Source organism: Setaria viridis, chromosome 2 (genome assembly GCF_005286985.2).
Source record: "Setaria viridis chromosome 2, Setaria_viridis_v4.0, whole genome shotgun sequence".
Classification (NCBI taxonomy): Eukaryota; Viridiplantae; Streptophyta; class Magnoliopsida; order Poales; family Poaceae; genus Setaria; species Setaria viridis.
Window position 1 is genome coordinate 46,043,305 of NC_048264.2, and position 26,639 is coordinate 46,069,943.

At 44.9% G+C, this 26,639-nt stretch overlaps 5 protein-coding genes across 7 annotated transcripts; 2 read left to right on the top strand and 3 right to left on the bottom strand.

The window, feature by feature from the left end:
- Positions 1-1,088: 1,088 nt before the first annotated feature.
- Positions 1,089-8,789, bottom strand: LOC117844802 (condensin-1 complex subunit CAP-D2). The gene is made up of 17 exons (XM_034725590.2): positions 8,556-8,789; positions 7,498-7,823; positions 7,252-7,412; positions 6,034-7,165; positions 5,772-5,963; positions 4,684-5,334; positions 4,407-4,580; positions 4,253-4,320; positions 3,931-4,153; positions 3,729-3,828; positions 3,507-3,622; positions 3,356-3,413; positions 2,472-2,623; positions 2,166-2,361; positions 1,770-1,937; positions 1,604-1,691; positions 1,089-1,421 (listed from the first exon to the last, which is right to left on the bottom strand). The coding sequence occupies exons 1-17, from the start codon at positions 8,695-8,697 to the stop codon at positions 1,418-1,420; spliced, it is 3,951 nt and encodes a 1,316-aa protein (XP_034581481.1). The 5' UTR covers positions 8,698-8,789; the 3' UTR covers positions 1,089-1,417.
- An 851-nt stretch (positions 8,790-9,640) lies between these two features.
- LOC117845683 (annexin D3) lies at positions 9,641-11,514 on the bottom strand. Of its 3 annotated transcripts, none has more exons than XM_034726749.2 (6): positions 11,292-11,514; positions 10,983-11,149; positions 10,647-10,874; positions 10,344-10,556; positions 10,170-10,259; positions 9,641-10,084 (listed from the first exon to the last, which is right to left on the bottom strand). In XM_034726749.2, the coding sequence occupies exons 1-6, from the start codon at positions 11,365-11,367 to the stop codon at positions 9,881-9,883; spliced, it is 978 nt and encodes a 325-aa protein (XP_034582640.1). In that variant the 5' UTR covers positions 11,368-11,514; the 3' UTR covers positions 9,641-9,880. The 3 variants fall into 3 exon arrangements, with proteins under 3 accessions (XP_034582640.1, XP_034582641.1, XP_034582639.1); XM_034726750.2 differs by having other exon boundaries at positions 11,249-11,503; XM_034726748.2 differs by having other exon boundaries at positions 10,983-11,507.
- A 586-nt stretch (positions 11,515-12,100) lies between these two features.
- On the top strand, positions 12,101-14,643 carry LOC117845957 (F-box protein SKIP5). The gene is made up of 5 exons (XM_034727044.2): positions 12,101-12,309; positions 13,106-13,250; positions 13,325-13,403; positions 13,535-13,593; positions 14,148-14,643. Exons 1-5 carry the CDS (start codon positions 12,195-12,197, stop codon positions 14,509-14,511), a joined length of 762 nt encoding a protein of 253 aa, XP_034582935.1. The 5' UTR covers positions 12,101-12,194; the 3' UTR covers positions 14,512-14,643.
- A 1,553-nt stretch (positions 14,644-16,196) lies between these two features.
- LOC117845255 (E3 ubiquitin-protein ligase DIS1) lies at positions 16,197-20,425 on the top strand. Its single transcript, XM_034726225.2, has 4 exons — positions 16,197-16,392; positions 18,205-18,429; positions 18,846-19,232; positions 19,712-20,425. Exons 2-4 carry the CDS (start codon positions 18,229-18,231, stop codon positions 20,030-20,032), a joined length of 909 nt encoding a protein of 302 aa, XP_034582116.1. The 5' UTR covers positions 16,197-16,392; positions 18,205-18,228; the 3' UTR covers positions 20,033-20,425.
- Positions 20,426-22,122: 1,697 nt separating this feature from the next.
- Positions 22,123-23,257, bottom strand: LOC117845256 (uncharacterized protein At5g39865). The gene has a single exon (XM_034726226.2). The coding sequence runs from the start codon at positions 23,079-23,081 to the stop codon at positions 22,452-22,454; it is 630 nt and encodes a 209-aa protein (XP_034582117.1). The 5' UTR covers positions 23,082-23,257; the 3' UTR covers positions 22,123-22,451.
- Positions 23,258-26,639: the final 3,382 nt, after the last annotated feature.

Genomic DNA, 26,639 nt, shown 5'->3' on the forward strand with positions numbered 1-26,639 from the left:
CGGGCACAAAGATCTTCCCTAGTCGGAACAAGGATCGTGTGGCCGCGACGCCGCGACCTCGCATCGCCTCTGGGCGCTCCTCTGGTTGCACCTCATCTGTGAATTGACAGCTGACCAGAAGAAAATCATGTGGCCTGACATGGCCCTGAATGGTGAGTGGTGACCAAGACCAACTAATCACACATCCAGCTTGCTGACCAAGACCAACTCATCACACATCCAGCTTGCTTGAGACTGCGACTCTGCGAGCGCGCACCCTGACCACAAGCGCACCGGATTGCAAAAATCGGACCTGGGCTGGAACCATTGGGAGCTATTCTTTTCCAAGTCAAGATTTACCACTGGGAGAGTTCCTTCCATCTCAACCAAGTTTCTGCGCCACGGCGTGTGAGATTCAGACCACAAAATATTTGACACTAAAAATGGCTCGTAGCAGGAAAACACATGAGCGCAGGGACCCAAATTAAACGTTCTCGCCGCTCACGTTTCTGCGGCGACCTGCACTTGCGCTTGGACAGTTTGACAAATTTAATGCCTCGCGTTGCAGATTTTGCAGTACGCTTAAAATTCAGAAGAAGATGAAAAAAAAAATCACCTGCCACTCAAAGTAGTGAGTGGTTCCAGACGAGCCGGAAACGTGCGGCGGAGGGGGCACTGCACACGGCAGCCGGAGTCGCCGTCGCGGCGGGCCGAGTCGTGCGTGATCAAATTCTTGGAGCACGACGCGCGCTTGTTGTGGATGCCAGCGGCCCAGGACTCCCCGGGGATAGCGAAAAAGATAGCTCATTGCTCCACTCCACAGGAACAAGCCAACCCAGCAGTTGGTGTGCACCTTCCTGCTTTCCTGGGGGCAATGGTCGTGGGCTCGTGGCCATGGATGCTCCAGCCGGCGACATTAACCCCTCGCTTTGCTTTGCTGGGTTCCCTTCCTATCCTGATGGGGTGATTGCGTAGCTTTCTGAATTCATGATAGGTCCATCATTGTTAAAGGTTGTGGATATGGATTGAGTCTAGATTGACGATGAGAACAGGGCATTCAAAACATCGTAACACGGGAGTGAAGGATCAGGCCAGATACACGCAGGTCCTTCAGAAGCATGCAGTCGATTTGAAAGGAGAACTAATGCAACCAACAAATACAGATACAAGTGCCCCTTACAAGTTACAAGGAGCAGTTAACAGACTTCCTCGTACAATTTCACGGGAGATCGCCACCGTTGGATTTAGATTTCCAGTGTTGAGGAATCGTCAAGGGCACCAGCACATCCGGTATTCCAGGATCTCAAGGCGAGATCATCACTGAGTAAGGCCAAGTGGCCAACACAATGCACAGCCACAAAAGGAGTTGCCACTAGGTCCATATTACCCAAAAGCTGGACTCGCAATAAATTCAAGGAGCGTTGGAGCGTCACCTTCCTTATCTGCATAGTTTATCATCAAGGTTATTTCTTTTAGCGAATTACTGGTAGAAATGAAGTGTTAGGCAAATAATATGGTGTAACGGGTGAATGATGAAATAATCAGTAGCGCATGGCGCTTTAATCATTGAATCTGAAACAAAATACAAAATAGCATTAACGAGCAGAAAGATAAGTGCAAGCACCTTTTAGTTGAGCGTCTAACTGGAGCACTGTCTGCTGAGTCCTCTACGACAGGATCTCTGGTTTTCTTTGCCCTTGATCTTGACAAGCCTGCATAATACATGAAAGATAAGTTCCTTAAGATGCTTGATTTGTTGTGTCGATATCAAAGCTGGAACCATGGGTCACCTTTGCGGACAGGTTGCTTTGACTGAATCTCTTCGCCACCATCTTCTGATCCTGTAGATGTTGATGTCTGACAATTTTCCGTAGAAATATTGCCACTGCATTCTGGCATGTTCTCCTTATCTTCAGTGCTGCCATCCACTGAAGGATCAACTACCTCACTAGTTTCTTCTGTCAAGGGCAGAAAAACAGACAGGTGAGAACATTGTGCAAGGCAAAACTGTAATACCATCTAGTGCGCAGATCTATATAGTCCTTAACCATAGAAGAATAAAAAGTTTGTTTACAATCATCACATGATGGACACATGGAACAACCACGTGGAAATTAATCAACTTATGCAGTTATGTATCATAGAGGATAAGGAGATTCAGAAATAAGTGAACACTCTTCTGTTACCTTCAACAGAATGTCCACAACTCTGCCCAACTTCCTTACTAGCCAGAACTTCGTCAAGCGAGCCAATTCTCTGTCTGTGTGCCTCAGCATTTTTGGTTGTCTCTTCCTGTTCTTTCTTTTCCTGATGAACCTTGCTAAGTTTCTCCTCAAATTCCTCGATGCAAACTTTGAGCTCAGGTTTCGCAAACTTCTTGCACTGATTAGAGGATCACCATAGATAAGTGGGTGGGAAATGTTCAAAAATGTTTGTCATGCTTCATTTAGCAAATGTCAGGCCTACACAACCATTAAGGCTATGCTACCAACCTTTGATATCACGCTTCTGAAGTGGTTCATCACAGAATCTTCAGATAATGCATACTCAAACATCTTAAAATTGTCGATGAGTTTCTTCAGACCCTTTTCAGTGAAGGTTAGCTGAGAGAGGCAATAAGAGATATACTCCCACTGTCTAACATCTGAAGCACATGCAAAGAAAGTGTCAGACATCTGAGAATGGGGTAAGAGGCCAACTGTCTCAAGAAGACCAAGGATTAAATGACAAAGAAGCAAACTTTTCAATGTAGCTAAATTGTCAGCAACCACAAGTGCAAGAGTCAAAAGTGGAAATACCAAATCACAATTATATGTGCTCTCTTTTTCCTTATAATTTTCATTTCCCCTTATATGATGCGGTGACGCTGCCCCCTATGCTGATACATGCAACGTTGACCACCTTTTTCTTTCACGATTATTTATCACTTTATAAGTGCAAAGGTGGGCTCTTTCTCGTGTTGAACACACACAAACACAATGAGCAGGAAGACCACACACAGTTCTTGCAGCACTGCCCATCAGCACCCTCTTGCTTTTGCGGCACTGCACACTAATACCCTCTTGTGTGTTTACAATGATTTTAACAACAAAAAACACGCACACAATATGCTGGAATTCATCCGCACGACTCGGCCAAAACATCCAGGATCACCTCCCTCTAGTAACAAGATTAACGCCAACATTACCTCACCAAGTATCATTGTCCACTTAGCTAGGTACCAGACCAACTAAAAAGAAAAGCACAACTTCCTTAGTATGAATGGTGGTAAAAAAAGTGACAGGTACTAGCAACAGATGGGGTTTTATTTATCACATAATTTCTTAGACGGCAGTGGTTGATCAATATATTTCTATTGAAGCCATAAGCATAATACCATTTACACCAGCAAACCTATTGCAGAGCTTATCCACAAGAGCTTCCATTTGTTTTTCCTGGGACCACAGTGACAAAAGTATATAGTTATTGGCAAGTGAATATCAAGTTCACTGACAGTTTATAACAAGTGAAACAGTAATACATTATACCTTTTTAATAGAGCTAATTAAGAACTGCATAATGTTGCGAAATGTTTCGTCTTTGAGGTGTTGATTGCACAGTCTGCCCAGGATATCCGGAAGAAGATTATAAATTGGATTGCTTCCTTCGGAGGTCAACATTCACCAACAGGGGAAAGGCAAATGTTAGATAGAAGTCAAACTCTGGTATTCAAGTTCATCATTCAATGTTGCTGACACATGTTATCATACCTTTCTTTGACAACTCATGAAAGAAGAGTTTTGCAAGGCTTGAGATCCTCTCATTTTCATCTTCTATCCTTACAGCCATTTCATTTATATAACCTTTAACCTGCCAAAGATTTCAAAAGCGTCTGAAAAGTAATAGAATGATGGTAGGGAAGGTGCTTGTGTGTGCATGAGAGGGCGGGAGGGAGGTGGGCGGGATGTTGACCTTCATCATATCATTCAGTATAAGATGAGAAATAACCAGCACTGCATTCTTCCTGACAGATGCTGAAGGGTCACGCAATCGGGCATATATATACTCTGTCCAAGGTTCCAAGAGGTTTGGGAAGCGAACTGCTAAATCACCAAGAGCTATAGTGCAATTGGATCGGACAATTTCAGAAGGTGCACTTTCAGCAACAGTAAACAGAATTTGAAGATTTGCTTCGCTGAAAATTGGGCATTTGATGTGAGGGAGTGCTTTTATGAAATGCACATCAGTTCACAATATTGAACAGGTAGAGCCGTGTGAAAGAAAAATTACTTACCAGAATTCTGGATCAATGATCATTAGCCTGCAAAGAGCAAGCATGGCAGAAGCTTGTAACTCTGGGAACTGCATCAGAAAAAGGAAGAAATTAGTAGGTGCAGATAGTAATGGAAACAAATGTTAAAGAAAAACAGGAAACCCAACAGACTAACCTTTTGCAGCAAAGTCAGATTCCTGCAGAGTTTTGACAGAAATGGTCCACAATGTCCTATAAGATTCTTTTCTGAAGAACAGCAAACAATCTCCTTTTCCGCCCTTTCAGCAAGGGATTCAATTGCGATATCTATTGTTGCACCCAGTCCCAGTTCGGCATTTATGCCTTGTGCCTGTTGCACAATAGAGCACAACCAGTGAACTTAAATGAAACAATGACAGGTCAAAATTGACAAGGTAAGAAAGGATAGAGATTTAGCAGTCAACAAGAATTACCTCCGAACTTTTAGATGCATCCAACTGAGGATCCTCACTGATGGGTTGAGAATTCTCATTCTTTCGCTTCTGTTTCTGAATTTTTCTAACAGAAGTTTCGATGTACACCAAATGATTCAGTGCAATATGGCTAATAACAAAAAGAAACCTACCCAGTTTTGAAGGTGGTAGTGATGACAGAAAGGCATCATTCTGAGTTTCATCTCCATTTGACACATCCTCAGTTCTTAAAACACTGAATACTGAACTGAGGGACTTCTTTGCAATCTCAGTAGCAAAGATTTCAGGTGCAGGGTGTAAGGTATAGATGGTGCTTATAGCTTTATCTGCAGCTCCATACCATATTTTCTCAGGTAGCGAGAAGCTTGTTGTCAAACTTATCAGCGCAGCAAATACTCTACTATTAGTACTTATCAGTTTGCTTCTGTCTTCTTCTGACAATCTCTGCAGAGCAAGACATGCAGTTCTAGCAAGCAGAGGCTCCTCCTTAGCCCAGCGTCCAAACCCAATGTCAATAATATCTTGCAAGTGAGTACCCAAAATGCTGGGAGACGACTTTGCTGCCATACAAAGAATTGATAAAGCCCCACGGCTTTGCACTGGTTTCACTCCACTGATGTTAAAGCAAAAATAGTCCCACAGTGCCGATACCTGTAAGGGGTGATGAGTCTTAAAAAATATCCTCCTCACCAGCAACATAAGAGAAACATTGAAGTGAAATAATAGAATTCAACAAAACCGTTATATTTGGAAAGCTAAGCTTTAGATTCAGATGAATACAGTGATCGGAGAAATAAAGACAATGTAGACACAAAAAAATCAATTCCTTCTGCCAGTACAATGACCTAGGACTTTGAAGACAAAATAACTTGCATCAGAGTGTAGAGAAGATGGTGGCAAATTTATCACGAAATATCTTATTTGCTCCATGTTTCGAAAACATTGGTGCTCAATTAACTCAGTTTATTGCCTCATTTTTTCTTCACTAGTGAATTATAAATTGATAGTAGAACTGACTAGTTAGTTTAACATGACTAGATTCGTCAAAGTGGTAGCGAAAACAAATTGGAAAGGAAAGAAGACTGCACCGTGCTAGATGAAATTTCTGCTTTTGAAACTAACGAGTTAACTAGGCACTCAAGAGCAGCCAGGTCACCAATGCTGCAATCAATGGCTAGGTTTAACAAACTTTTCGCCGTTTCTGTTGCACTTTTCCTTGTGTATATAGTAATGAATGCACTCTCCACTGCTTCATATATTGACTTATCCTGAGAAAATACCTGCAGAAGTCAAAGGGTCAACAAAATGTTAGCAAATATAAGAGAAAAAAGACAGTTTTGGGGATATTACCAGAGGTAACATTTTCCTGAGTGCTGCTTCTGATCCTTCGATCTGAAATTGTCTGCATCTCATTAGTAATAGAATGGTGTTCTCAACATCAGTAGCTGAAGATGATGCCAACAGCTGAACAAGAGTTGGCATTAAGGAAGTTATACACTTTGAAAACCGCAGACCAGCTTCAAGTGATGCAACTAAAGCTCTGATCTGTTCAAGGTTTGTTATTTCCACAATCGTGGGATCAGGATTGTTCTGATCCTGACTATTAGCTACACAGCTATCACTGACACTATCGGGTTGGCCCATGACCACTTCACCGGGCGAACTATCATCCACAACCTCATCTTGGTCTGGATTTGGAGGATCCATTCCTTCTAATTTTTCCTTGTACTTTTCTAGAGTTGCCTCAAAGGTTGAAGTCCTTAACTGAGGTCCAAAAGGGTTGTGTTGCAGCATGGTGATGAGAAGTTGTAGCGCTGATTTTCTTACAATAGCACTTTTGTCCTCCAATCTCCCCGAAGCAACTGAAGCCACTTCATTCCACAGGCCAATTGAGATAGAGTTTTCTTCACACAGCTCTGCCCACACCTGAAGCACACGACTCCTTGTGTATGCTGACACATCCCTACAGCGCTCAATCAAAATTTCTAGCATAGCCTGCTTACTTCTGAGCCGAGCAGTGTTATCACCCTCAACATCTTTGAAAGCCTTTGCAGCCAGCTTTCCCAAGACTCCAACAAGAGCATTTCTGATCTTATATGAGTCACCACCAAAGTGAGGCACCAGAACACCGATATTGGTTGACATAAGCTTCGGCAAGCGGTCTGCTAGTTCTACAAGGAATCTCCCAACATTATCAGCACCAACACTATCCCTTACATAATCTTTTGGATCAGTCCGACCTATTTCCCTAATCAGGGAAATTGCAAGGCTTCCATCACCAAACTTTTTCTCTGCAGAAGCAACTGTTTCCGCAAGATGAGCAACTGTGAAATCGAACTTGTGGATCAAATGCAAGACAGATGCACTGATTTGAGAAATCCTCTGATGCTTTGTGGCAATTGCTCCAATTATCCTGCACAGGCCATTTCTTGTATCCTCATCTTTTAACCCATTTTGATTCTCATAGAGAACAAAAGTACACCTACATGTTATCAAGAAAGAAATGACATTACAATAGGTAGGTTACTGGAAAGCACCACACTACCATAGCCAGTTTCCAGAACTTACTTTGAAACAAAAGAGAGATATCGTTCATCCGTTCCTCCGGGGCCAAAAAGTAGTGATAGGTCAGCTTCAAGAGAATTAGCTATTAGATTCATGATCCTGCCTCTTTGAGCTTCCCAGTTCCAAGTATATACAGGATTCTTCTTTCGACCATGTGCTGTTACCTAGATTCTCATGGAAGAATAAAATCACTTAAAATACATGAATACGTATAATCTGGATAATCTGTAACTTCCGCACAAAAATCACCTTAGCCCCTGTGCAGCTTTCAGCAGCAGATTCCTCCGTGAGAACGATGGAAAGGAGAAAGAAGGAGTAGATCTTGAGGGCATTACGGTGCGAGGCAATGCGATCAGTGATTGGGGTAGCATCAGAAGGCGATGACATGGACGCACGAGAAAGTGAGTCTATGTTGGGTAGAAGGACACTAAGGTTGGAGCGCAAGGTCTCAACGAGGTTAAACTTAAGGCCTGGAGGCAGACAGTTGAAATCACGCACAACAGAATAGATGCTATCGAACACCTCCTGTTCCTCAATGCAGAAGAGCTCCTTGTCAGAGAGATCAAATGATACACCTTCAGTTTGAATCAGAATAAGAACAGAGTCAGTTCATATTGATAAGATTCTTTCATTCAAAAAACAAGAACACTAAAGCTTGCTAGATCTGTACACTTATGGTAGAAGAGATTTCTAATCGCATGCTACCACAAAGTAGACAAGCCAACATTATGAAAAGCAAGACTATGGCATGGAAATTAAGGGATAACGTCCTATGGCATTAAACAATCACTAATTTTGCAGAGCTGACAATGGAGAACTAAGATCTATGAATAATTAAGCTAGCAAGCTTATGCAGGGCCGTTAAAGCAAAACTCATAGTAACTTATGTTAGCTTTTCGCATCAGAAGACACCTTTTTCCAAAATCAGATCAAGTTTCTTAACCCCAGCCATATATAGTAGTACGGTTAAGTATAAAAGCAACGGTAAGACCACCAATTTCAAAATTAAAATACGAGCAGCTCAAAAGGTTCAGTTCAAGTGGCCGCGTGCTTTAGTCGCAGGCTTAATTTTTTACATATATGCACCGATTTGCTTGAGAGAAGGCCTTAGGGATACCAGCTACATCCAAATCACAAGCTCCAATTAGTACGGCCGACCAACAAAACCCTATTCCAGTAGAATTTTCAGCAGGCAACGATCAAAATCCGAATCCAGAATCCACATAATTCCTAAGGACTCGGGCAACCCCCGACCGGAACAGCAAGTGCGCGCGGTTGGGGAAGCGGGGTAGGCGGCGGCACGTTACCCTTGACGAACTCCTCGAGGTCGGCGGCGCGTAGGGTGGCGACGGCGACGGGGTTCTGCGGCCGGAGCGAGGGCTCGTCGTCACCGTCGGTGTCCCGCTCCAGATCCCGCAGGCTCGAGGGGAACACGAACGGCGGGGCCATCTCGCCGCGGGCGGGCGGACGCCGGCGAGAGCAGGAGATGGGGGTCGGGGGAGTGGAGGGGTTTGGGTTGGGGAATGGGAGCGGAAGAGTTGGGGAGTGTTTCGAAATCGAGAGCGGGAGGCGAGAAATTTTGTGAGCGAATCCCCCGTATGACAGGGAGGACCCACGCGTCATAGATAAAGATGAAGGTGCCACATGCCATGGCCCATGGGTGGTTTGAATACACGCCTAGCTAGTATTGACCGTTAGTCCCCCAGTGACGGTCCACCGATCAGCAAACAGCTCATTGAGGTAACGCTAACATATTCACACTAGCGATGCGTTGGGTGGTTGAGTCTATGCTAATTCAAGAGTACGTGAATATACAACGTGACAAGGCTTTGTGTTCGCCAACTTACCGTTTTTCATCTTACTATCCTCTCGATCAAGCAAGGATAGTTGGTCAGCAGCATGTTAATGTTTTGTTTTAGGTTTTCGCATCCTCAAGTGTTAAGTTTGTTGCGGTGGTTTTGCCAGCAACTATCTTTGGTCAATGACTAGTCTATATGTGATGCGGGAATTACCACTCCTTTTGTATGGTTACGATGCTAATAAGGGAAGAGGGCTATCAAGGTTAAGCGGAAAAAACCATCTATACTTTTTTTTTTGCAGGAAGAGGGAAAGGATACCAAGATTAAGTGAAAGTTCCCACCGTCTATGGATCTCTTCTCCTGATTTACTTCCCGCTCAGGATCATTTCATACTTAAATTTAATTTAGAGAATCATAAATAATCACTTCTCACGATGAATAAAAATAGACGGAACTCTGCCAAATAGGATCCATAGTATGTTCGTCTGGACGTTAGATACGGGAATATACTGAAGAAATGTTGCGGATGGTCTCGTCGCGATCCGACAAATAAAGGTCGTGCTGATTTTAAAAAGATTAACATATCCCATACATTTGACAGGTGGCCCATCTATTTTCATGACCCAGCAGTCAACTGGGGATTGAAGTCACTGAAACCTCACACATATCACATATGACATATGTCAACACGCGATACATATACTTTTCTTTTAACCAATGTGAGCGTGATAGTACGAACTTACAGTCCAGGAACGGTATCACACCCGAACAACATTTCTTTTTTGCACTGAAAGTGGACAGGATGCTGGCGCGGGGGGTCACTCGGTCACTCTTCAGTCTTCACTGCCTACCAAGGCCAGCAACATGTCCCTGTAGCCGAAGGAAGTGTCGCCGGCGACGTCGAGGGTTACGGCGCTCTTGTACCTCGCCATGTACTCCTCCTTGATCCGCTTCATGTCGAGCTCCGCCCGCGACACGATCACCCTGGTGAGCAAGTCCTCGTACGTCCCCACCCCCAAGATGGAATACCTGATCACCTGAAAAACAAGAGCACGACGCCCTGGGTGTCAATGCCATCTCGACAGTTCATCATCTGCTCGGGTCCCAACTTCTTCGACATACCTGCGCAAAGTGCTTTTCAGGCGAGGTCAAGCACCAGACGGCGCTCTTCAGCATCCTGCCGAACTGGCTGCTGCATCGGCTGTTGATATCCTGAATGGACGAACACGCAGCTGATTAGCTGAAGATTCAACTCAGAATGTTTGGAGTTTTCAGTACTTGCGTCCAGCTCAGTACCTCAGCGATGTCTCTTCCTTGATCCTCCTTGTACTGCTGGAACGTCGCTCTGAGCTGAGACTTGCTACGGGTGCTGATGATCCGGACGACTTCATTTCCGTGCAGTTGCTTCTCTCTGATGGCTTCTGACAGCTGAGCCGCCTCCAGCTTGGCCACATCCATGTCGACCTGCTCTCCGGCGTAGCGGTAGGAGCTCACAAGGCTCACCAGCATCTGCATGCAGAGGAGAACATCGACGCTTGAATCCTAGTCCTTTTTCTGAATTTCTGGTGAAAGTACCATGCACCCATGGAAGGAATTTACCTTCTTCAGAGGTTCTCGGAGCGCAGGAGAAGATGCGACATCTTCCTCGATGGAGCAACTGAACAGTTTGAGGTAGATCTTCCTGACGGCCAAGAGATGGTCTGGGGTGGATGCGCACGACACTTCGATCAGCACCAGTATGTAGTTTTCATCCTTCTTCTTCACTGCTTCGTGAACCAGGTTTGCGTCTCTTTCAGCCGGATCCATCGTCCACAAGATCAGCGCTTTCTGAACCATGAAGGAAACAAAAATATTGGCACAAAAAGGGGAAAAAACGCATCGGAAGTTCAGAACACTGCCGGCATTTGATCAACCGGACCAGACAAGCAGTCTTACCCAGAAATCGACGGAGAGGAGGCAGTAGTGTCGGGAGAGCTTGTAGCGGAAGCAGTTGAGCAGGGGCTCCCGGTAGAGGAACGCGTAGGCGCGCCGTATCGCCGCCCGCTGCGCCGCCGTCCGCCGGCACAGGATCCCGACCAAAGCAGCCTTGTCCGCCCGCCATCCTGCATCGACGGACACGCAAGGAGAGGTCGCCGACGCCGCGTCAGTTGCAATTGCAATGCAAAAACGGAAAAAAGAACTGACAAGAAAAAAAAAGCAACCGAAATAAAATCCATGGCCTGGCTGCGAGAAGCTGTGCATTGCCTTGGAGCGCCTTCCTCAGGCTCTCGGCATCCTCGGAGGCCGTCGGCGGCGGGCTCGGGACGGCGACGGTGGACATGGCTCCCGATCCTTGGGCGGCGATGTCGGTGAAATGAAGGTACGCGGCGAACAAGGGGATCGGATTTTACATATAGTTTTATACTGGGAACATATAACTTTATTCGCTTAGAATTAATATATCTTCAAACAACTCACGCATGATGCGATGGCCAATCGGCGCATATCCATGCACGCTACGTACACGATTACATATCTTCGTGGAACATGCTTCCTTGCTCATTAAGTTTTTCCTCACGTCTAAGCTTGTTTTAAGGGTTCATCTGCTAAGCTTTAGCAAAGTCTTGTAAAGATATACTCGTAGGGTCGTAGCAGCATGGCCGAAAATCATAAGTAATATACAGGCTACGAGCCTACGGTTGGTACTACGTTTCTTAAAGGGATCAACAAAAATAATGGAGCACAACGCCATGAAAGCTTTAAAGCGATCTCGTGGCCTCTCCATTTCCGTTTTCAACTGATTTTTTTTTCTTTCTGAACTCTGTAGCAGCAGCATCCACTAGCCTAAAAAGAAGAAGAAAAAGGGACCCATTAGGAGGCATGGCCTCGTGGGCCTTGTTCAGTAAGATTTGGGCCTGATCCCTGTATGTGGGCTAAAAATGTTTTCCGGCCAGGCCATGCAAGAAGCTAGATTTGATGGCCCGAGAAAAAGGGCCGGAGTTGCACCCGATAGCAGGTGAGGCCCACTAGGAGGAGAAAAATCAGGGCCATGACGTGCGTGAGATTCTGAGATATCTCGTGCTCACGCCGTCGCCGACCTACCACCATTCACGGTCACGGCCGGCGCCGCAAGCCGCAGCCTGGCGGAGGGGAGTGGAGAAAGTAGGAATGGGGAAGCGCCGGCGCGCAGCGGCGCCGGTAGGGGAGGAGCTGATCTCGCCGGTGAACAGCCTGGACGACGGCTGCCTCATGCACATCTTCAGTTTCCTTAGCCCAATTCCAGGTTCGATTCGCACTTCTAATCTTACGCTTCCCCCATCTACCTAGGAGAAACAATCAAGTGGCTGATCCGTAACCGCTGGGAAAACACCTTATTTTCCCTATTCGTGGTGGAATTGCCGAATTCGGGCGGATGCCGAAGGTGCAGGGTAACGGGTCAAAACTAGATTTAGACTCTTTCTTTTAACATGGACATAGATTTTTTTTGTGGAAGATCTGTTGAACTGGATAGTAATTTGATGCGTCAGGGTGAAAAATCTCTGTAGATGCTTGTGCTGTTCACTTGAATCGATGTAGTATTATGCCCCTAGTTGGGTGCAGTTATGCAAATAACACTGTGGTTTTGGGTAATGTATGATAGACGTTCCCGTGGTTTATCGTGTAATAGTTCACTAAAAAGGGTAATTTGAGGTGTATCTCCGTTGTTGTGCAAATTGGTACGATTTGGGAACAGTGTATTTGGTTCTGGCGTACCATATATTTAGAGACTGAGGGAACTTTGATCTTTGTTCCACTTGACACATGCTGTCTTATTGTAAAATGTAGCTTTGTCTCAGACGATCTTTTACAAAAATTGGAGTTTTAGATGGTTATTACTTAGTATAGAACTAGGTGAACATTATTGTGGAATTTTTCTTTGTTCACAACTCAATTGATTTCAAGTTTTCAACCATTCAAAGTTGATATGTTTGAACTTTGAATTTCTCTAGCTTTTAGCTGTGGTGGTCCTTGTAATATTTATTTTCTGTCATTTAATTTAAGATGAACTTCTTTTAGCAATTTCATTGTTGAACCTGCAGATAGGTATAACACCGCCCTCGTTTGCCACAGATGGCGCTTCCTTGCATGCCATCCTCGGCTATGGTTGCGTGTTGAGAGGCCAATCAGAGATGTGATGGAGCCTGGAGTTTATCCAAATCTTGAGGCTGCCGTTTCTGCTGCTAGGTTTGTTTTTCTCTCTTTGAGTTTTCATTGTGGATAGAGGATCTTATGGCTGATTTCCATGTACCTTGTTGAAGGCCTGGTGACACCATTCTTGTTGCGGCTGGTGGTACCCATGTTGCATGTAACATCCAAATAAAGAAGACTATTTGCATTGTAAGTTTTGCCTTCCATGTCCCTGAGCCCTGAAGATGTCAACAGAGATTTGATCTGACGAATGCTTCCTGCACTGTGCACGAACTTCTTTTTTTGTGGGTGCAATTGTGAATCCATTTTGCTTCCATCAGATTGGTGGGGGTGAACTTCCCGATGATACTGTATTAACCTGTTCACGTGGCTCTGACAAGTAAGCTCTTTTCCTCTGTGGCTATTTTTCTTGTCTACTGTTGCTGCTGCTTCCTAATCATTTCATAGTGGCACTATGGTGGTCCATAGATTTAATACGGTCATGTTTCTTAACTTCCAGTAAATTGCCTGTGAGGTTTCATCTTTAGTACACCTTAAAAAGGCAATGCTTATAAGGTTTCCTGTAAATTTACATCGGCAGCATGGTGGTTTGCTTATATTGACACAGCGATCAGTATAATATAACCGAATCTATACATTCATGATTTATGGGGTGCTGCAGTAGTGGAAAGTAAAATTTACCATGATTTGTTGCTGTATGCTTGCTGTAAGGATATTAATTCAACTATAATGGAACCTTAGCAGTTTTTGTCTGCATGATAGTTGAGAGCATGCAGTTTGTTGATCTCATCTTTTCCCATCAAATTGAGGTGTTACTGTAAGTTTTGTCTACTTCAGGAAATGGTGAACTTGCAAAGTGTGATGTGGTTCTGGTTACTTTCTGTACAATCTATCAGTCTTACCTTACCTTTCTTTGATTGGCCTATCAAACAGCGCATTGGAGTTTCTATCGACATGCAAGATTGCAAATTTGACTATTAGAGCAGAACTTGGATGCTGCTTGCTGCATCGAAGCGGTAGATTGACCATTCAAGAGTGTTTGCTGCAGTGTGAGCAAAACCCTCTGGACTATCTGTCCTTTCCAATAATCAGCACAGCAATAGAGTATAATTCATTTCCTTCCCTCAAGGGGCAAGGACATGGTGTAACCGTTGTCCGCACCCGGATTGAAGGGGGTGCGAAGGCTGTCAGGACAAACGGAACACTTGCACTGCAGCATGTGCGAGCCATCTATTCCCGCAGCTCTGTTTTCTTCTGGTTTGAAGTAGGAGAAAAGGTAGAAAATGCTGTACACTAGTAATATGATGTATTCTTGTATCTATGTCACCCTAGTGTCTGGTAAAGTCACCCTTGTATTCCTGTTTGTTGTAACTTTTATGATAACCGCTGCTTTTGATTGCAAAGGAACATCTTGCTGTTTGGAAGTCAATCTTGAAGAGTTTAGTGGAGTGTACAAATTCACGGTTGCCATAGATAAAATTTTCCCCAGTTTTTGGATCGGCCGCTCAGGTTATTGATTGGATGGTTGTAATGTTTATGTCTTGCGCGTTGGATGGCGTTATTTGAACGAGGACAGGCGGGGGACCAATCTGGCTTTACCCTGCAAGTTCTACTTAATGCATAGCTCTGTTAACTTGTCCTGTTGTGTTGCTGACTGCTGAAGCGAAAATTCAGATACCGGTGTACTAGGATTTACAGTGAAGTTGTGTAGATCCCTCTGTTTAGGTGCGTTTGGTTCAACTTCTTATTTTTAGTCCGTGTCACGTTGAAGCTTCGAAGACTAATTAGGAGGACTAAATATGAGTTAATTATAAAACTAATTGCACGGATGGAGGCTAAACGGCGAGATGAATTTATTAAGCTTAATTAATCCATCATTAGCAAATGTTTACTGTAGCAACACATTGTCAAATCATGGATTAATTAGACTTAATAGATTCGTCTCGCCGTTTAGCCTCCACTTATGTAATGGATTTTATAAATAGTTTACGTTTAATATTTCTAATTAGTATCTAAACATTCGATGTGACGGGTGTTAAAAATAAGCCAAAGTAATCGCCTTATTGTACATGCGATATAGCAGAGGAGTTGGGTGATTCGTTGTTGATCCGTGGGACAATGGCTGACAGAACATTTCATTTTCTCCTGCCCTGATACAGTTGCAATTGAAGTCCATGTTGATTAGTTACTGTTGGCCATAAATGCATAATTGCTCAGGCTGTACACAGGCCTCTGTCCTGTTCTTGGTACGATGGTCGATGGGTGGAAGAGGTGCCCCAAAGCTGGTAAATGTGCGCTGTAATTTGTCCCTTGTTACCGCTTTGCTGAAAGTTAAGCAAATGTTAATTAGCAGAGTAAAAAAAGAAGAGTGAGGTGAAAGGAGGGTGGATCCGTTCTAGTTAGTCGTGACGTTTAATAGAGAAACTTGTGGGGAGATTGACAGTATCAATTCAAAACAAGTTGCAACGGTTGTCTCAGGCCACTGGACCATTGGACAAATTTACTACTACATGTTCACGTGTAAATCTCCGGCAAAACAATCCGTTCCTGTTGTTTCTTCTTTCTTGGAACGGCATGCTTGATTGGGTAATTCGAATCCCCGTTGTTGTTTGCTTTTTCAGTCTCTGGATGTCCACTCTGCTAAAGCTGACTTGTCTTCAGAATTGCCAAAGCTGAACTTCCACTTTCAGTACCGTCACTGCAAAAGATGTAAAGCTCTCAGCTTTCAGTTTTTTCTATTATAATCCTAAGTGAATATTCTTCAAAATGTACTATCGCAAGTGTTTTCAAGACAATTTCATTTACCCCGCTCCCCATTTATTAAAATCTAGAAAATGGAATAAACGATTTTACCCTTGATCTCTGCATCAAGCAGGTCCACATACTGTATTTATGAATAATACTCCATTTTTAAAAAAAACTTGTCAATTTAATTTAAAGCCCTGCTTCCAAACCCCGAGGAGGTAAAAGAAGGCCACCCGTAACTTTCTCTCGCAGAACTCGGGGGAAGTGAGTGAGAGAGAGAGAGAGAGAGAGAGGTGGGGGCAGTCCTTTAATTCGAACGCCGTTGCCTCCTCTCTCGAGCCCTTCTCCTTGGCGTCACGCCAGAGCCCAGCCGCCGCCCGGAGATCGAATCCTCTGCCCTGGCATCCTGCTCCGATCGCGGCTCCCCTCTGAGGTGATGCATTGTTCTCACTTGGTTTCGTCTTGTTGCTTCTAGTGGGGTTTCGGAGGAAAGGTTGGCGTTTTTAAATCTTGGGACGTTGCAGTGCTCCTGCGGTTCTTGTTCTTTTTTGCTCAAAAATGTGAGCGTGAGATCAGGAGTGCGGGCGCCTAGAGCGCGCGCGGTGGTTGCGGATTAGGGTTCAGGTTCCTTCTGTTTGGGGAATTTTTGCCGCTCTGGGACTGATCGGAGTATTTTCCTAGTAATGTCGAGATGCTGGGTTTATTGATTAAAACTGTTTTCCCCCATTGGTGTTTGTATGTATTAGCTTAAATGTTAAATGCACCGTAAGCTATAGTTGGTTACCCGTCAGGCCGTCACATTTTGGGTTGGGTCTCTTACTCTCTTGGTGGCTGCATCTGAGAAGCTCTGTTATTGTTATTCTTTTCTTAGTTTTAACACTATGATTTATACATGTGAGACTTTTTCTTGTTTCTAAGAGATTATATTGGATTTGGTGTTTTATTTTTTGGTTCTTCGTAGGCATATAAGCTCACCATTCCGTTTCTGTGCAATTATAATAGATCATCAATTTCATGTGCCTAAAACTTCATGGAATCTTTTAGGCTCAGGCCAGTTTGCCTCGGTTTCCCTTCCCTAAATAATGAAGACTATTAATTTCTAGCATGATGTGCTCGTTCTCTAATTTGAGTTATGATGCCAATATCTTTCTGGCAACATGTTGCCATAATTCGGCTGGTCCGCCATTTCTGTATGCCCACTGCCAAAATTCAGGGTTTCTGTCAACGGGCAATTATTAGAGATCTAGCAATTCTTTAGACGAAGACTCGAGGAGGAAATAAGCTTTATGTGATGAACTGTCCTTTTTGGGGGTATTCATTGCAACTGTAAGTAGCTGCTGGTCTTCTGCTTTTGGAGCAATACAAGGTGTAGTGGATGTTGATGGAAGTGGCAGTGTGGCACACTTTTCCCTTTCATTCTCTACCACTCCATCATTTACCTCTACCACCAACTTTCCCATTACACCTTTGTGCTCCTTACTCCTTAGAACCGCGGTCTTCTTGTTCCTTCAGGGAGTGAATTGGGCCCAGATTAGCTGGCGTCCTTTCCAACTGAGCTCATGGCTATGGATGGATAGCGTAGTTTCTCTTTAATTCGACCTGTGAGCAAAATATAGGTCTAGGCATCTAGTTAGTACCTTCACTGAAAAATTGATTCAAACATGTATTCAAACCACAAAGGAACAATTGTCTGGAAAATTTCAACTGAATGCACTCTGGAGTCTGGACTCTGTGTTGGTTAAAATGGTTACTTGAAAGTCCTGTGAATATACCAGGTATCATGGCCCTTTCCCTGTGTGTAGTAGTAACATATCACTGGCCATGTTTCGAGTGCATGAGTCTTCCCGGTCAAATTGTTGCTTTTGAAATTCTTGCTTTTTAAATTATCATTTTGTTGGGTCAAACTTTCAAAGCTTCATAAAAGTCCAAGGCTCCAAGCCCATGAAGTGCTTATGATTTCCATTTTGTTAATGTGGTCTCTTATATAACCTTTATGTGGGGTCAACAACATTACTGTAAGTCTTAGCTTTTACAATACTCTTGAAGCGTTGTCCAATTATATCATGATTCCCTTGGGATTGTGCGCCCAGCAGGAAGGTTATGTGCTTCGATTAGGCAATTATTTATTGTTTATTATCTTAAAATACTTCTGCGGATGAAAATTTTGCTTCTAATTTTTAAATATCTTTTTGTTGACTTGTATGCTTAACATCTTTCCCTCCTGCTCACTTTTTTCTCCAAATAGGATTCTGTACCAATAGGCATCCCCATGGCATCAGTTACTTATATTGATGATAGCCATGCTGAGGTTATTGATCCTCCAAAGAATGAGGAGATGTTGGATGTCACTGAACTTGTTGGTGAACATATCCAGCATTCACCGAAACCAAATGTGACAAGTTATGGCAATGTGCGTGAGCTACTGGAATGCCCTGTGTGTTTGAGTGCCATGTATCCTCCAATTCATCAGGTACAACTCTCACTCAACTTCAATTACATTTTGTTAGCATTTACTTGTAATATTCTGTATTTGTTCTAGGCTTTTAACATGCCATGTGTATGTCAGTACATATGACTATTGGGAATTTGTAGCTTAGGCAGAGTTGAGATTTTGAGGATATGCTCTCCTTTCGAATTACATTTTACAAAGCAAACATTAGCCAGTTAGTCACTGTTTGAAATAAAGCGTAGACACTGCCGTTTCCCATTTTCATTTTTCACATTGTCTGTGATATGACGTATACATCTTTTCAAATGTCTTTTTGGAGGAACTGATATTTTGTAGGGTCCAGTATATTAGAGCTTATCTGCAAATTCTTAAGCCTGAATAGGAGGTTGAATTTGTATGTTTGTTCTTTAAGAATGTTTTCAAATGTGTTTGTGCAGTGCTCCAACGGACATACTCTGTGTTCTGGATGCAAGCCAAGGGTTCATAATCGTTGCCCAACATGCAGGCATGAACTGGGTAACATAAGATGTCTTGCTCTGGAAAAGGTGGCTGCATCACTAGAGCTTCCATGCAAGTACCAGAACTTTGGGTGCTTGGGCATATACCCTTACTATTGCAAGCTGAAACATGAATCACAATGCCAATACAGACCCTATACTTGTCCATATGCTGGATCTGAATGCACAGTTGCTGGTGACATTCCATATCTAGTAAATCACTTGAAAGATGACCACAAGGTTGACATGCACAATGGAAGCACTTTCAATCATCGTTATGTTAAATCAAATCCTCATGAAGTTGAGAATGCCACCTGGATGCTCACGGTAATGCTCTCAAATCTCTCTAATTTACGATCCTGTCATGAAGTTCATGTTTTTGCATTTTTTTTACATGTACTGATTGACCTGGATCTTTCTCGGTATAAGTTCATGTCACTAGGATGCCATAATTTTTAACATGAGATCTTTACCGATCTCAATCTCTTGGGTAACTTTGTATATATAGGTTCCTATGATCTGGTTTTAGCATTAAATTTGTTTCCTTTTTTATTGTTAACCAAGCGCACATTTATAAGCACGCTAGTCAAAATGCTCACTACCCAAGCAAGTGCATGCTTGCCATCATCAACTCTATCACTCATGATACTCACCACTGACAGAAAGTGAATGCTTGCCATCATTAGCTCATCGCTTGTTTGGGTAGGAGAATATGGTTCTACAACCTTTCAAAGCCTGTCTTGTGTTGTGGTTTCGTTTTCCATGGTAACCCGTATGCCTTAGCTAATCACAGAATCATCCTCCAGGTTTTCAGCTGCTTCGGCCAGTACTTCTGTCTGCACTTCGAGGCATTCCAGCTGGGCATGGCACCTGTCTACATTGCCTTCCTCCGGTTCATGGGCGACGACGCTGAAGCTAAGAACTACAGCTACAGCCTTGAAGTTGGAGGCAGTGGCCGTAAGATGACATGGCAAGGCGTCCCTCGGAGCATCAGAGACAGCCACAGGAAAGTCCGGGACAGCTATGACGGGCTCATCATCCAGAGGAACATGGCCTTGTTCTTCTCGGGTGGCGACAGGAAGGAGCTCAAGCTGCGGGTCACCGGGAGGATCTGGAAGGAGCAGTAGCGAACTGCAAGAGCTAAATGCATTGAGTTGCTCTGCTTGGTGCCCATGCATGAAACATGGATCCATGATGAATCAGAAGTTCAGAACTGATGTCTAAGGGAATCGTAGCTGTCAGAACTTAGGACATGGTAATATCGTAGACTGCATTAGTAGCAGGTAGTTGGGATCTATTATTTGTGGATGGTTAACTTATGGTGCTGATGTAGTAGAACCAAAGGCAAGTCTCTCTTTGCTTTGAACCTCTCTGGAGTCTAGAGTGAAATGTAAATGATGTAGCTGGGTTTTTTTTTCTCTCTGTATGGGACTCGTTCTATGCCAGACCCACCATTGTCTCTGGATTCTGGAGATGAACTAGCAGTAATAAATCTGCAGCAGCTAAGTTTTTCGTGTTGATGAGATCAGAGTGCAGGATTGAACTGTTGAAGGATGATCGATCGTGCACGTTGGGTGAGATTCAGACGCTGCGCAATCTGGAATCGGAGTTGTTTGCTTAGAGGCCACTCACTGATGAGCCCCGTCAGATGTAACAGAAGCAGAGCTTGAGCATGAGCCCCGTCAGAAGTACCCCGGGAACTGGGAGCGGTGGGTCAACGTGGCAACATGGCCACATCTAACTATGAACATGTGGAGGAGGAAGACACATGGCCTCGTGAACAGACACTGAAACTTTTTCATGGAACCGTGCGTGTGACGCCGATGCGGACTCGGATTCCAGCAGGCTCCCTGAGCCATCGCGCTGCTGTCCCCGGGAAACGGAGCCACGAGGCCGTCCGGTCCGGTCGCGGTCGCCGTGCGCGCCCGGCAGGCCGAGGCCGCCGGGTACGCGACCGGCGAGCGGAAAAATGCCCGTGTCGACGGCCACGGGGCAAACGGGAACACGCGCGCTCTCGGCTCGAGCCATCTGGGGCGGAGTTCGTGCTGAACTGAACCAGAACAAGCATAACGAAAGACAAATGCAGCTACAAACAGCCGTGGATTATCGACGAACTTGATCAGATATGCTGTTGACCTGTAGATGGGATAATTTGAGACTGAACAGAGCTGCTATCCTCGCCTTTCCTTTGATCATCACAAAACAAATCATATGACCGCGTGCGAGTGGATTTTGAGTTCCATCACATCATGTGAGGATTATGCATTACCAATTCCACAGGCTTCAACATTTCAAGACAAAAGTAACCACCGAATATGTCGATATAAAAATCACATCATTTTCTCACAAGTTTGTATTTGCAAATCAGAGCATAACAATAAACATTTTTTTTTATATAGGAGGGGGTGGGGGAACTCCCCTCTGAATTTCGTTCTTCCGACCTTTGGCAGGTCAATAAAACAGTTGCCTTAGATGATTTTCAGCAGGATATGAAAACAAGTCCGAAGCACCTACGGAGTAGTATAACATAACATCGAACCTTATGTTCCCTGAAAGCATAGTAATGGATTTAATCCTCTCTTTTTTTCAGTTCCAGTGGCCATTGGCCAATAGTCAAAGAACATTCAGATTTGCATTGCACAACATAGCCAGATAACTGATTTTGTACTGAGTATTCTCCTTATTACATGTTCTCTTCAGTGCTTATCATGTTAACAAACTACCTTCTTCAGGTTCAGGGAGGGTCCAATAAACTCCAGTTGCGTCAATCAACAAGTTCTTCTGAATGAATTGATAAAAGAATCCTAATGATTTCATGTCTGAGCTCCCGCCGCAAAGTTACATTTATTCAAGATTAGTGCCCTACCATAAAAGAACCGAAAAGCTGGGCGTATGTAAGTTATAAAAGGAGCTGAAGGACAACATGATAACAGTTAAGGAGCTTTATATTAGTTATTGCAAAAGAAAAAAAAAGGAGCCTTAAGTTAGTACAGTTGGGTCAATTCCTTTGTCTAAAAATATACTAGTAGTTGGATCATTTCCAGATTACAGTTGTTTTGAGTTGCACGCATGTAGAGCCCATCTACTATTCAGATTTCAGAAATGAAAATGTCTTTCTGAAATTTTCTCAGTTCTCAGCTAAATAGAACTTCAAATCTCCAACTAGTTCAGCAGGAAAGATGAGAGGAAACCAAGAGCTGGACAAGAGATGAAGAAATTGAGCACCCCAAAGGCAAACTTTAGTATTTACATTAATCGCACTAACAGCAGTGTCAATCTTTCATACATCAGATCAGATACATATACATAGAAGCCCAGTTCTTATTCTCCAATCACCATCACCATATGGCAATTTTGCAGCAAGGAGTCGAGAACAATATGTTCTTCTCCTTCATGAGCAAATCCGATCTTCAAAATGATCGGATACACACAAATCCCACGCCATGAAACCCGAAGGCCCCTCTTCTCTTTTTGTTGATTCTACAACCTCTAATCCTTAAATTAGTAGCATGAATGGAATGGGAAAGATCGCGTCTCTGTTGGTGATCAAGAACAGCAGTTAGCGCAGCGTACCAATCCGTTCTCGTTGCACTCGCCGCAGCGGACGACGCGGTCCTCCTCCTCGACGAAGACCTTGCGGCTGCCGCCGCAGCCGATGCAGGGGACGAAACGGACGCCGCCGCAGGCGTCGCAGACGTAGGCCGGATCCTGGCCCGCTGCGCCCTCGAGGAGCCGCCGGAGCTGCCCCGTCTCGTGCAGTTGCCGCACCTCGTCCGCGCCGCCGACGAGGCGGCCGCCGATGAGCAGCTGCGGGAGCGAGAAGGCGCGGCCGCGCACGGCGAGCAACGCCTGTAGATCCCTGCGGAAGGCGGCGTCCATGGACACGTCCCGCTCGTCGACGGCGACGCGGAACCCCCGCAGGATGGCGCGCACCGCGGAGCAGTCCGTGAACGTGCGCCGCACCCCGCGCAGCGACGTCGTGTAGAGGACCACCGCCTGCGGCCGCTGCGCGCGCGGCTCGTCCGCGAGCTGGCTCCGCCGCCACTTGGCCGCCGACGCCCCCGCCGGCCGGTGCCCCTGGTGGTGGTGGTACGTCAGCGACCGCGCCAACTGGAACGGCTTCTTGCCGCAGCTCCCGCCGCCGACTCCGGCCGCGACGCCGCTGCAGTCTTCCATCTCACGCGACGACGGCGCAGCACCAGCTGCCCGCGCCGCCGTAGGAGAAGGTGAGGTCAGGTTCTTTGGCTATGGCGGTTACCCGGACGCGAGGAAAGGGGGAAGAGGAAGACGAAGAAAGCGAGTTGTGGAAGCAAGCGAAGCGAGAAATGGAATTCGCCGTGGGGAAGGTGGGGTATCGGAGGCGTATTTATATTTTTTCTTGTGGTGGTGGTAATTTTGACGGCGTTCTTGTTGGTTTTTTTTCTTGGTGTTGGTTGGGTGATTAGCAAGGTCATTAGGCGGTGATTAAATGGTATTAGTACCAGAACTGGTGATTATTTGGGTGGTTAATTATTGTTATTAGCTGATTGGGAGCTGGACATTGTTTTGGGTGATTAGTAATAACTAATTACCTTTTTTCTGTTTGTTGTTGCTTAATTTTGAAGAAATTGTTTCTTTGGTTAGTTTTGGGTGGTTTGTTAATCTCAGTGGGCTTTGGGTGTTGGGGTTGGACCCGTTGTAGGCAGCTGGGTGAAGTGGGCGGGCGTGACTTGCACAAACGGGCAGAGGAAGGTTCCTGAACGTCTTGCCACTCAGCTAAACGTGAGCCTGTCATTTTCCCCGTCTTCTTTTTCTTTCCCCCTTTCTTTACGCGAACCACGAATTTTTGTTATACAAACAGAGTAAAAATTGGCTACATTATTCTTCATTTTGTACGAGCGACATTTATCAAGCGCTTTTGAAAATAACTGGAACTGTAATTGGGCACGGGGCACGGAAACATTTTGACAGTTTTCAAGTACTCCCTCTGTCCCTTTTTATCTATCTCTAAAAAACCATGTTTCCCTCACAAACCTTCTTCTCGAGCGACAAATAATAAGGAACGGAGGGAGTACATACATACAGGCATGGACATTGGGCAGACGGCTAAACCATGTCCAAAAATACCTCAGGTCCATGGCAGATGATACTTCAACTTACCGTTAAAGTTGGAAAAAAATCTACATAACCCCCTCACCTATTGCAAGAGTCTACTTGACCCTCCAAACTACAAAATCAGATATTTTACCCTCTAACTTTGCAAAACCGTTTATTTGCCCCCCTTTCCTGGTTTTACACGGTGGTTTTGCTATGTTGGCCCGCTGAGGTGGACGTAGTTGTTGATGTGGACCGCTAACACGTGGGTCCCACTCATAACATATAATAAAATAAAAAAACTTTCTCTTCTCTCTAGCTATCCAGCATGTCGTCATCTTCCTGGAGTTCCTCACTTCTTCTCTCTCCCCGTACAGGAACACCAGACAGCAAACAGCAACCGGCAAAATCCGCACGTTTCCATTCTTCTTTGCCGGCACCGGCGGTTAAAATAGGTCTCCCTCTAAAGCCTCTATCTAATCCACTCAATTTGAGGGACCCTTTGCAAATCAAGTCATCGGGAGCTCCAATCCTCCGCGTTGCGTATTTCTTCGTGTTCAAGGGTGAATCCATGTTTGCTGCAGCTGGGAGCTAGTCACCGCGGCCGGCAACTGCTTCGATTCGAATGACGTATCCCTTCTTCCACTCCATTCCTTTCCTGTCGCACTGACCTTCCTCCCCCAAATCTGCTGTGAGCGCGAGCTCGTGAACGAGGGTGGACGAAGAGCAGAGCCGCAGGCAAGCAAGACGATGAGTGAAGGGCGACCCAGTGCACCACGGCGAACTGGTGGAGTGTGGTGCTCAGATTCGTGAAGACCGTGGCGGCCTGTGGCTCAACGGTGCCGCAGCCGGCAGGGACCTGGCGGACGGTGACGACAGCCGACGGGGATGCGGCGGCGACACGGTGGGCGGCTGCATGGCTTTAGGAACGCGGTGGTATTCGGGAAAGGCGGCTTCAGCTTCGCGGGTCAGCAGCCGGCAGGTGTCCGGCTTGGGAGATGGCGACGGCCGGCTTCCTCGGTGCCTGGAGGCTCTAGTTGCGGAAGGGAAGAAGCGTGCGCACCCTTACAAGTGGGACCCATCTGTCGTCAGATCCACGTCAGCAATTCGGTCCAAACCAGCAAAGGGGTTAAAGTAAACGGTTTTGCAAAGACGAGGGGGTAAAATACCTGGTTTTGTAGTCGATGTGACACGTGCTAAAAAATAAGTAAAGGGAATCAAACGCCCCTTAAGTAGTCTGTTTGCAATAGGTGAGGAAGTTATGATAGACTTTTTCCTTAAACTTGCAAGTACTACGTGTCTACAGCTTGAGAAGCATAACATCCCCCACACGCATTGCAAATGCTGGAGAGCATAAGCTCTACAAGGGAACAATACCATGGTCCTGGATCATGGACCAACATGGACGCATGCATCTTCATAAGTTCTTGCTTTTTTGGGCCCAAATCATCTGGCATCCTAGCTGTTGATGATCAATGCCACTCCATGATCGATTAATGCGATGCGTGTTAGTACTAACATGGATTTGATGGCGCATCGTTGGCGGTTGGAGCTTCATGTCTCTCTGTGACGGGAAGTGAGTAATGGACACACAGAAATTTAAATTTCATTATTTGGTTTACTTAAACATATTGATTGTTTTTAATATTCAAAGCAAAACAGTGTCCAACAATTTACAGAGGAATACCCGAGATCAAAAGGGGAAAAATAGAATATCTGAGATTCAGCGTGGAAGGTGTGCTACAGACAGAGTTCAGAAGGGAGCGAACTGAAAGAGCTAAGGGGGTGTTTGGATCCTGGAGCTAAAGTTTAGTCCGTGTCACATCGAATATTCGGATGCTAATTAGAAGGACTAAACATGAACTAATTACAAAATTAATTGCAGAACCCCTAGGCTAAATCACGAGACGAATCTATTAAGCCTAATTAATCCATCATTAGTGAATGTTTACTGTAGCATCATATTGTCAAATCATGGACTAGATAGGCTTAATAGATTCGTCTCGCGATTTAGCCTAGGGGTTGTGAAATTGGTTTTGCAATTAGCCTATGTTTAATACTCCTAATTAGTGTCAAACATTCGATGTGACAGGAGCTAAAATTTAGCCCGGGGATCCAAACACCCCCTAAACACACGAGCGACGAGTCGACGATGACTGCAAAATTGACATAGAATATGCAACTGTCACCAGATACAGAAGATGAATTCTTTTCTGACGAGACCTTTGGCCTGTTTGTTTTTTATCGACTATGGTTGATTCGGTCGTTTCACGCGGTTTGCGCTCGTTATACTTTTCAAAGAGCAGGAAAGTTTTGTCGCCCCCCCCCCCCCCCCCCCCCCCCCCCCCCCCCCGCACTTACTGGATCAGATTCTGAACCTGCAGAATTTTGTAACAGCACTAAGGATTCCTGAATTCACTTGTTTTTGTTAAGCTGTCCATCACACTGGGTAAAACTCGACCAACACGCATAATGCCATAGTCAAACGTAAGATGCCTGAGAAGCCCTGACGTAAGCTCATATATCACTGTCCGTTGGGAATAGCCTTGACATTGTGAGCACTTTTCATCCATAGATCCATTACCATCTTGTATTTGGAGGTAAAAACAAGTGTTCCATTTTCGGTTAGGAAAAATGCAGCAATAAGAGTGTACCTTTTAC

Coding starts and splice junctions, on each gene's coding strand:
- LOC117845255 (XM_034726225.2), top strand. CDS start 18,229: ATGGCATCAGTTACTTATATTGATGATAGCCATGCTGAGGTTATTGAT. Junction 18,430..18,845: donor TGTATCCTCCAATTCATCAG/GTACAACTCTCA, acceptor GTGTTTGTGCAG/TGCTCCAACGGACATACTCT. Junction 19,233..19,711: donor ATGCCACCTGGATGCTCACG/GTAATGCTCTCA, acceptor ATCATCCTCCAG/GTTTTCAGCTGCTTCGGCCA.
- LOC117844802 (XM_034725590.2), bottom strand. CDS start 8,697: ATGGCCCCGCCGTTCGTGTTCCCCTCGAGCCTGCGGGATCTGGAGCGG. Junction 7,824..8,555: donor CCTCGAGGAGTTCGTCAAGG/GTAACGTGCCGC, acceptor TTCAAACTGAAG/GTGTATCATTTGATCTCTCT. Junction 4,321..4,406: donor ATCTGACTTTGCTGCAAAAG/GTTAGTCTGTTG, acceptor TTTCTGATGCAG/TTCCCAGAGTTACAAGCTTC.
- LOC117845683 (XM_034726748.2), bottom strand. CDS start 11,288: ATGCACAGCTTCTCGCAGCCAGGCCATGGATTTTATTTCGGTTGCTTT. Junction 10,260..10,343: donor AAGGAAGAGACATCGCTGAG/GTACTGAGCTGG, acceptor TCGTCCATTCAG/GATATCAACAGCCGATGCAG. Junction 10,085..10,169: donor CTGAAAAGCACTTTGCGCAG/GTATGTCGAAGA, acceptor CTTGTTTTTCAG/GTGATCAGGTATTCCATCTT.
- LOC117845957 (XM_034727044.2), top strand. CDS start 12,195: ATGGGGAAGCGCCGGCGCGCAGCGGCGCCGGTAGGGGAGGAGCTGATC. Junction 12,310..13,105: donor TTTCCTTAGCCCAATTCCAG/GTTCGATTCGCA, acceptor TTGAACCTGCAG/ATAGGTATAACACCGCCCTC. Junction 13,594..14,147: donor TGTTCACGTGGCTCTGACAA/GTAAGCTCTTTT, acceptor CCTATCAAACAG/CGCATTGGAGTTTCTATCGA.
- LOC117845256 (XM_034726226.2), bottom strand. CDS start 23,081: ATGGAAGACTGCAGCGGCGTCGCGGCCGGAGTCGGCGGCGGGAGCTGC.